At 46.3% G+C, this 10,068-nt stretch overlaps 1 protein-coding gene across 1 annotated transcript in view; it reads right to left on the reverse strand.

Moving 5' to 3' along the window:
- Positions 1 to 9,979, reverse strand: part of camkmt (calmodulin-lysine N-methyltransferase) — a 98,703-nt gene extending 88,724 nt beyond the window's left edge. Inside the window, exons 1-3 of the mRNA XM_077581345.1 lie at positions 9,734 to 9,979; positions 8,869 to 9,047; positions 8,726 to 8,790 (exon numbers count right to left, since the gene is read on the reverse strand). Of these exons, the coding sequence (XP_077437471.1) occupies positions 8,726 to 8,790; positions 8,869 to 9,047; positions 9,734 to 9,820 (331 nt within the window). The 5' untranslated portion in view covers positions 9,821 to 9,979. The remainder of the gene's footprint in view (positions 1 to 8,725; positions 8,791 to 8,868; positions 9,048 to 9,733) is intronic.
- Positions 9,980 to 10,068: the final 89 nt, after the last annotated feature.

A 10,068-nucleotide genomic window follows, 5' to 3' on the forward strand; every position in this document is an offset into this window, starting at 1 on the left:
TGTTTCGTATTTTAGTTTAGCGACCTCGATCGGCCATGTTAAATAGCACAAAAATACTCAAGTGAGACTCGAACCTGGTCCGTCTGGTCGGAAGGCGAGTGTTTATCTGGCTGAGCTACTATTCGGTCCACAATCTCACTGTGCCTTTTCCTTTTTATTTTTTTATTTTTTTCTGGAGAGCTCAGTATTGTTCATTCGGTAATTTTACCGATTTGACATATCATCATTGCTCTCCTTTTTTTTTTTTTATATATATATATATATATTTTTTTTTGCCTTTTCCTAATCTCAACCATTAGTGGCCCACGGGCATAAATCGCTTGTTGGTTTTGTGCATTTTCACTTAAAAATGTCAAAATATTTGGATGGAAACCTTATGAGTGTCTGTTTTATATTTTCTGGACTTTGTTTACATAGTTGTTTTCTTTTGAAAAATATAGACATTTTTTTTTTCGATGACTCCTCCTCCCTGATCTTGCCCCCCCCCCCCCCCCCCCCCAGCACTCCAGGTCCTCCACACTCCACAAAGCAAACCTCGAACCCTGACACGGGCTTCTCCCTAAATCAACAGACCTCAGCTTCGACAATTCCTTTAAACATCAGTAAACGTGTTCTTGTTTACGCACAACAATCCTTGTACTCAATCTTGTTTAGCATTTGGTTCCCTTACTCTACCCAATGTGAACCCAATGGTAGACTTAAAAAGGAGGTAGCAACTGAGCCGTGACTTTTGGCGTATCGTTAATATCCCTTGCATTGAAAACAAGGTTGACACTAAATGATAACCAGCACGCAAACTATTTATGAAGACATCGTCCATGCATAAGAAGTACTTTCCATAATTCGAAGCCAACAGGAAGGGGGGGGGGGGCGATTAAACGTCGGTGTTGGCTGACTTAAATGGAGAAAAACCCAACAATTGTATCCGTCTGGAAGGAGGGCGAGCTTTGCTTTTAAGGCAAGCAGGAAGGACCTGTTATTATTACTCTTGCTTTTCTCCTACACCTTAATTCCACAGTGAGTGGATTTTCTCTGGGTTCGAAGAAAAGGAACGCGACGTGCTTGCTGCTAAAGTATGTCTTTGTAATTAGCTGAGTATTAGCGGCGGTCACAATACAACAGCAGTGAGGAGGGAAGCCCCCCCCCCCCCCCCTTTTAACGCTCTCCTCATTTCCTGACCTTACTCCCTGCTGCTTGCTGGTAATAGTACGCACACACACACACACACACACACACACACACACACACACCCATGTATCCTATCAACTCTAATGGGGATGGTGGCGGGGGCCTCCCGGGCAAAGCTCCGCCCACAAGAGCTCACCTTCAATCCCTATTGTGCTCAAAAGCTGCACGGCGATTTACTGCAGGGACTTTTTCGAAGTGTGTGTGCGGGTTTGGTGGCGTCGGGTTGCATTCAGCGCTCAAGTGTTAACGTCCCCGAGTGCGTGCGGACAAACGCCGCCGCGACGGGCCAGTCCTTGCCCCTCGTCGTTTTGGCCTCCGGTGAGGACGGGCGCCGAGGAGGAAATCAATTACTTTCAATTAAGTCAACTGGCCCATCTCGTCCTCGATGTGCCCTGCAGCCGCCACGCTGCACTCGAGAGCCGCACTTCAAGTGTATGCGGCTAAAGTCGTTTGATTCTTGAGTGGCCGGCGATTCCATTGAAAGCTCACTACAGGTCTAAAAGTCATCTCAGTCAACGTTGAAAAGAGATGCAGAGGAATGAAACATTCAAACTTGTCAATTTCCATGCCGAGTTAAGATGGGGAATTTTCCGGCGAAATTGTGGCAATTTACACTCAAAAATGGACCCATCCTCTACTTGGGTCAGTTGGACCCAACGTTGGGTCAAGAAATGGGTCTTTTCGTGTAAAACAACTCGGAAATATTGGTTAGATCCTTTACTTGGGTTATAAAAAACAAAAAAACTGAGAGTTGGGTCAAATTGACCCATAAAGTGGATCAGTCCACTTTTGATCCATAATTGGGTCACTTTTGACCCAACAGAGTGTATAGGGTCATTTAGGAAAGGTTTTACACATATTCACCCACATACAAAAAATAAATAAAAATACAAAAAATATATATATATATAAAAAAAAAGGAAAGAAAAAAGAGAGCAATGATGATGGCATGTCAAATCGGTAAAATTACCGAATGAACAATACTGAGCTCTCCAGAAAAAAAAAAAAAGGAAAGGTTTTACATTCAAGTATGAATGTAATTATTGTGTTGTCACAAGGCAACTTTATTTACTTGCATTTGAATTCATCTAATTTATACTTCACTTCTGTTGGCAACTTTTGATTTATTTGCACGCAGCATACCAGCTAAAAGCCGCGTCACCATGTGTGCTTTAAAACCTGGGCTTTGGACCTCGGAGCCCTACTGGGATTTCTTTCTTTAATCTACTCACGACCCAAAGAGAATTTTGAAATCTATTCTACAGAACCCGAGCTGCAGCATTCTGAACGATCTGCAGTTGTTTGATTCTCTTTTGAGGGAGTCGGGTCCAAATGACTGTTCAAATGATCAGGTCTACAAAAGGAGGCAAAAGCATGAACAAGCTTTTCCTGGTCTGCTTGAAGAATCCAAGCCTTTCGTTCAATGTGGAGATGTTTTTCAGCTGGTTGAATAAGATGACTGCTGAAAATGACGTCCAACGCCGTCTATAAGCGCCCGAAGATTTCGTACCAAAAGCGCAGCAACTGAAATGAACCCGAAACATGATGCCGACGGAACCATCGGATCACCGTTTTGTTGTGCTCTTGCCGAACCGGGATTTTCCTTCTTTTTATATCAAATGAAAACCCGCAGCACACGAGCTCTTTCTATAGCGAACGTGTTATAAACAGCGCGACGGGGGGGCGCAAACCTTGTCATTGACACAACCGTCTGAGTGTGTGTGTGTGTGTGTGTGTGTGTGTGTGTGTGTGTGTGTGTGTGCGTGTGTGTGTGTGTGTGCGTGCGTGCGCCTGCCAGATCTCGTCATGTGCTATTATCTAACGAGGTATAATTAGCACCGCGCCACCATGAGTCGACATAATTATGCAACATGAATATGATGGGTGGGGGGGGGGGGGGCACCTGATACATCACATTATACGCAAGACGACAAACACACAGCAAAAGTTACAGGCCACTGCATTAGGAACACCTAATCCAGGTGTCCGTGGGGGTATTTCACAGCCCCCCTCGTCGATGAGAGCACCCCATGGGGTATCATTAAAAAAGGAGGGGCCGGCCTAACAGTCAGACGGCGGCTATAAATCAACGGTAGTTTGAAAATCCGCCTTCCCTCAAACGAGTGTTCAAAAGGCCAGGACGACAGTTGACGTTTACGAGAGACAACCGGGACAAAGACGGCCGTTTCCACGTAGCAGCTGCGGCTAAGACAAGCATTAGAATTCTTTCACGTGGAAAGACAAAACAAAATGAGCCTAATTGCATCAATGGCTTCCAGTGAGCGATTTCAACACGTGTGATCTTTGCCTGAAGTCACCTCAAAGCCCCGCCGCGGTCCTCTGAGCCAAAAGCCTTGCAATGTCAACAAGGCTCACCGCCTCAAACCCTGACGCAAAAACACACCTATGGTGTATTCTTAGTGGCCCCAACCCTCGGGGCCAGACGACCGTTTGGCGAAAACGCGGATCCCTCGCAGCACACCTCCGACTCCCTCTTGAAAAACAGCCAGGACAAAATCGCCCCCGGGGTCACAATGGCGAGCTCCTGCTGATGGGCAGGGAAGCGGAGGAAGGTCGCAGGGTCAGAGTTCAAAAAGTTCACCGTGATCAGCGCGGTGGAAAAAAACGAATCCAGCTGCTCACACGTAATGAGCTGCAAATGTGACTGCAGTCACAGGACGACTTCTCTATGGATGAATACGTTCTTAGAATACAGATGAAGCCAAGAATTGACCCAAACTGAAGGACCAGATAGTAGCGGGGTCAAACTTGTACCAATTCTTCAGTTTTTTCAGTATAAAGCAGTTCAAGCCCATCGCTTGAAGTGGTCTGGAGGTGCGACCAAAGATGGAACGACAAGATAGAACTTCAACAACACAAAATGGAGACGACGACGATGAGGGTTCTGATCGTCGGGTCAATCTGGAGCCCCAATCACCCTTTTGTCCAGAAAGACCTGATTGTTGGATGTCTCTAAAACAGGCTTGCCCAATCCTGGACCTTGAGGGCCAGAGTCCTGCAGGTTTTGGATGTTTCTGTCCTTCAACACCTCTAGGTAACAACTTATCTTAAGTCATCTCCTACTACTCTTTCGTCCCCATAGATCAGTCTTGGGACTTGGTCTTTTGGGACGGGGTGGGGGGGGGGGGGGGTACAGAACTCTTAATTGTCAGGGAGAGTTTTGTTACTATGTGTGGGGTCTTTTGCAGGAAACATATTTCCATCATCCATCCATTATCTGTAGCGCTAATGTACTTCTAATATGAACATGTGGACGCACTGACTGGTTCGAGATTGACCAAAAACCGCATGGAATCACAAATCCTCAGATCGAAATGATCAGGTCTCCGTTGCCAAACGTGGCAGCTGAGGCAAATTGCTTGGAAACTCGTGTAAACAGTCGGACAAGCCGATCTCGCAACTAAACGGAATTGTAAAGATGTTACACTCTCCATTGCCCGTGATTGCAAGTCCTTGTCTGCTCTCCACGCATGGAAGTGAAACCATTGACTCCGGCCCATTGTCGGCTAAGACGTCACATATTGTTCGCATACATGCTCAGCAGCGGCGCAAACACAAAAGCACAGAGGAGAGAGAAAGAGGGAGACCGGGTCATGTCGACAGGGGGTAGCAATTTAAAGCTGAGTCTGCGTTTTAGGGCTAGCGGCCTAATCCGGCCGGGCTTTTTAGCCAGCTATTGAACGGGGACAAGGACCCCTAAGGATCCGGGCTTGTCCACACCTCGGGGGCGAGGGATTAGCAAGATAGCGAAGGGGAAGGTGGCGAAGGTACACCAGATGCAGTGGCGGATGTGTGACACTTTTTTGCAAGGGGTGGGGGGGGGGAGCTAGCATGTCATTGTGAGGGGTGCACATGAGTTGGTATGTGTGTACTTAGAAGGCTTCCTCTCCCATTTGCAGCAGAAACACAAGCAGACCCCAGGGCTGTGACGGGGTCACCTCTGGTCCTTTCAGAGCCTCCTCTCAACCAGCCCTAATTGATCTCACGCATTGCTAGTCCCAAACATGGGATGAAGAGCAGGGGTTGGGTCGGGGGGGCGGGGGGGGGGGGGGGGTCGGCTCATTGTCTGAGGAACAAGATCTCCTCCACGCACATGCACACATGGGCGCTTAGGTGTAAGGACCGTCCTTAACACGCTGCATTACCTTCAGCTTCATCTAAGGGTAGTGACGGGAAAATGAAGCTTCATGAAGCACTTGCGCTATTTTTTCTTTTTTTTTTTACTTCTCTAGATGATGATCTTGGTTTAAAGGTAACTGCTAGTGCAATAGAAATTTATAAAATTTCCACTACATCTTTAAACCAAGAGTGCCATTGAGAGGAGTCAAAAAGTATCACAAGTGCTTCATGAAGCTTCATTTGTCCATCACTATCTAACGGCGCTTTCGCCCAATGGAGAGTTGCTTCGACGCGGTTTCATGAATGGTCCACTTTGCTTTCTTTGATGGTTCGATCTCGATATGATCACGCACAGGCGAGTTATTAGGGTTTCCTTTTTCATGGCGAATCCTCCACTCACAATAAACGAGGAAGGTAAAAACAGCTTGGCAATTTGGTGTGGCCCATTTGCCAGGTAGCCACGGTTTGGATTTAGTTGATTCAAGTACAAAATCGGTCACCAAAAGGTAAATGAGGATGCACCTCTTTTGGGTGGAGTCTTCATCATCAATGTGATCTTCGACAGGCACGTAAGCTTTCCTGACACCATGTTTCACCAAAATTGATGGCGTAGACCAGAGGTCCCCAACCCTGGTCCTCAGGGACCGGTATCCAGCCTGTTTGCCATGGCTCCCGCAGCCAACACAGGTGATTCATATCATCAGCTAATCAGCAATCTCTGGAGAAGGCTGATAACGATCTCCACCTGTGTTGGCTGTGGGAGACATGGAAAACAGGCTGGATACCGGTCCCTGAGGACCAGGGTTGAGGACCACTGCCGTAGACAACCTCTCAGATCCTCACTTCAGTGGGTCAAATTCTTAACTAGCAGTTCATTCATGTGTAAAGTGTGCCGTTTTTAATGGGACATCCCGTCGCCACAAGGAATTCGGGTGGAAGTACCTTACAGTTGGATAGTTCAAGTCCATACTTAGATGGTGTATGCAAAAAAGGGTTGGCAATTGAGCACAACCCATCAGATTAGGAGAATCTGGTTCTGATCGGGGCTCATTTGGGTGAATTGCCTAGCCGGAGTTCCTCAAAGTAGAAGCCCCAGGAAAGAGCCCGTGATGGCGTCTCCGAAACCCAAATGGCTGACGCCTTTTTTCAATTTCGGAGGGAAAACAAAGTTTTGCAATTTTGCATCACCCGTTTGTCCAGGGTCCATTGAGGCCTTCCATCCATTTACTCACGCTTATCCGGAGTTGGGTCGTGGGGGGCGGCAGCTTTAGCTGGGAAGACCGGTTCCTCCGGGCTGACCCAAGGTGTTCCCGGGCCAGCCGAGGGTTAGGGTTAGAACATGCCCCTAACACATCTCCGGGGAGGCATCCTGAACAAGATCCCGAGGGTGTCCGGGGATACCCGCTTCAAATGAGCCATTTCTCAACTGGCGTTTTTGTCCGTTCTTGCATCCTTGTGAACTTACGCAACGTCATCAGTTGTGGCCCAAGTACTGTTCACATTAAAAGTATGCGTAAAGCAAGCAGAGCACTCCGCGTTCTTCTTCTTGGGCATTTTGTCACATTTGGGCGAGTTACACAAAGTACGAGTCTGTGGAACGGGCCCAAAATGGCTGCTTTAAAACGAAATGGCCGACTTCCTGTTCAGTTTCGGGAACAGGGAGTTAGATAGATAGATCTTCATCCAATTTAGTTGTAATCGGTCCGAAGAGTGTCGGGGGCTTTCCAAGCTAAGGAGAGCTAGTAATAGAGTTTTTGGGGGAGAGGTTTTGTGGACTCCTAATAAACATACATGGACTTCAGATTGACGTGTTCCTCTATAGGCGCGCTCTCAAGCAAATCATTTTCTAAGCTGATCTGTAAATGACCTCGCCATAACGACGCGTCCATGCAGCGGGAAAGAAAGACAAGCGAATCACCTCTGGCATGCCCCCCCCCCAGACCACCACCCCAGCCTTCCTCTCCCCTCACTCAATAGATGCTCTCATCTCCGGCTGTGCTAATCCACCAGTCGAGTCAGGAACTTCACTTACCCATCTGGCCAAGCATGACTCCAGCTGAGAGGAAGCAAAAACACAGGGGAGGACTAAAAGCGGGACGATAAAGTACGAAGTCCCATCATGTCCTACGAGGCATGATGACCCTTGTCTTCTGATTTGATGCGATTGTCTCCTTGGCGCAGTTTCTGCGGACAAGTGAGGACTGTTGTGTTAGGCTGCGGTTGTTGTCCGCACGGGGGGAAGTCGCCTCCAGTTACGGCCTTCACCCTTGACCCAGACTCCTGCCGTGCCATCTGGCTGGTTAACGCTAACCTATAATCTTTGACATGGCATGGCTTTCAAGCGTGGCTGGGCACAGAAGGAGGCTCTTGATGAATGGATCGCAAGTAAAGGGGAGTCTGTCGAGGCAACTTGCGCTTCGGCGGTAATGGAAGGCAGTTGAGCGTACGACTTCAAGCGGATCGCAAACTAAGTTAACCTTCAAACTAGTCTGGATTCTTGACAGATGCAATTTAGACCCCATTTCCACTGCAGGAATCGTCACCAATGTACAATTGGATCATGGGAACTAATTATCGGATAGCTCTAAAAGATTATCCTGAGCGATTATCCTGTGGTGTTGGGTGCGTATTTACACAAGTGCAACAAAGGGACCACAGTGGATCTACATATATATGGAACGTACTTGCCGTGATCTAGAAATCATTTTAAATTTACATAAATGTCAGCACCCAACTAGAAATATTGATCACGTCAACTGATTGTTCACGTCATACAAACAAAGGTGAGAGATTTTCAGAAGTCACTGTAGGTTTAAGGTTAAGTGGTTGTCGGTGCGCCTTCCAGTGGACACAATTAGCAACAACAGTTCATTTTATTGAAAAATGTGTGTTCTATCCTCACAGGTCAGATTGGATCCAATGACGGGCCACTTCTGCCCCACGGGCCATATGTTTGACACAGCTAATCTATAGAACGCCACACAAAATGAGATAACTCTTAATTGCAAGTATTAACAACGCTGTTAGATCATAATAATGAACTGAATTATAATTACTGCAATGAAAAGTGACTTTTTGGGAGTGCCAAAAAGAACTCACCTGTAAAAAAAATAGCACTCTCTTTCTCTCTGTAGCGCTCCCCCTGTCTCCTTTCAAATCATTCATCCTCACAAAACACTCAACCGATAAGAAGCAACTGCTGTCCACTTCCATGTGAAGGACATTTGAAGCGTAGCACATGATACGCCAAACAACATCAAAGCGTCAATCATTTGCTTAGCTGAACACAGCATGAGGCTCACTTAACGTTGGGCTTTGGATTGTGTGCGTGTGTGCGTGTAATAGCATATAATAACACATGACACATAGTCAAGTAAGGAAGTCAAAGGGTACTCACAGACATTGCCGGTGTTGTCGAAGCTGTTGAGCACTTCGTTAACCCGGAGAGGACCCAGGTCGTCCCTAAAATGTTGAAAACAATTGCAGGTAAGCTCACGTTCTGTTTCGGATGTGCGTTGACGTGGACTCAAGTGTGTGTACCTGAGAAAGGCGCCGTACTCTGAAAAAAAGACACTTCTGTACTCCACCCATTGCTCCTCTGAGGTGTCGGCGGGGTTGTGGGACACGGACCTCGTTCTGCCGAAGAGGTCAAAGGTAGCGAACCTACGGACAGACGCCTGTTTGACCTCCGGGATGTCCACTTGCTTCTGACGCAAAACCTGAGGGTCAATAAAAAATAAAAAAAACATTTTTAAAATGAGCATTTTAGCTTAGCTGCGAAGCAAAGTAACAAAGACAAATAATTAAAAACATTCAAAATATAAAATGTCATGGAAAGTTGCTATAAAATGCAATAACGTAAAGGGGACATTTTATGACTCATTTACATTTCACTGCTTGTATACTGGTGTGATACCATATAAAGTGAATAAATATTGAGCGTTGCCGCAAATGATCACAATTCGTGAGCAACTGATGCTTCCCCTCAAAAAAGATCAGAATTGCCACAAAATGGTGGCAAAACACTATTTTCCAATTAGACAGGGCTCTATGTCTTGGCCTTTGACTCACCATTATATGAGGATGAGGGCCGGCTCATTTGCGTGATACAGGGCCACCCCCTCAAAACTGGCTAATTTCAGCATGGCATAAAATTGGGTGTGTGAAGCAATTCTTGATTTTTGGGCTATTTGGACGAACCAGAGCATTGTTTACAATTATTCAGACATATATAATAAAATACACGATGGCATCCTTGACTTAAGAAGGGAAATCAATCATACATTACCTCCTGTCTCCAGATAATAACATACCACTTAAATCCAATAACACACGTAGGCTTAATCGTATTTTGTTTATAGCTTTGGCATCGTTAACAAACACATGTTTTAAAGTCCAGCATTACCTGTCTGAGGAGGGTCCACCTGGCTCGGGCGACATCTGCACTAACCCCATCGTGAGATGTTTGAGAATTTGCAGCGTCCTCGTTCATGTTTCTCCTTTCAAAATGACGTTGGAACGTGTCCAAATTAATATTAGAGCTGCCAGGAAAAGATGCAGTGATATTGAAAAAAGGAGGGCGTTTTTGTTCATAAAAAGTACACCGACGCGAATGTTGTCGGCTGCATTGGCGTCACCTGTTAAAAGATTCATGCTACTTCCGTAAACTATGGATGTTTCAGACATGTTCGTAGCTTTCAGAGCAATCGAGCTCAATTTTAAGGAGGAAACAAGCTACAG

This window comes from Vanacampus margaritifer, chromosome 12 (assembly GCF_051991255.1).
Source record: "Vanacampus margaritifer isolate UIUO_Vmar chromosome 12, RoL_Vmar_1.0, whole genome shotgun sequence".
In the NCBI taxonomy this organism is placed as follows: domain Eukaryota; kingdom Metazoa; phylum Chordata; class Actinopteri; order Syngnathiformes; family Syngnathidae; genus Vanacampus; species Vanacampus margaritifer.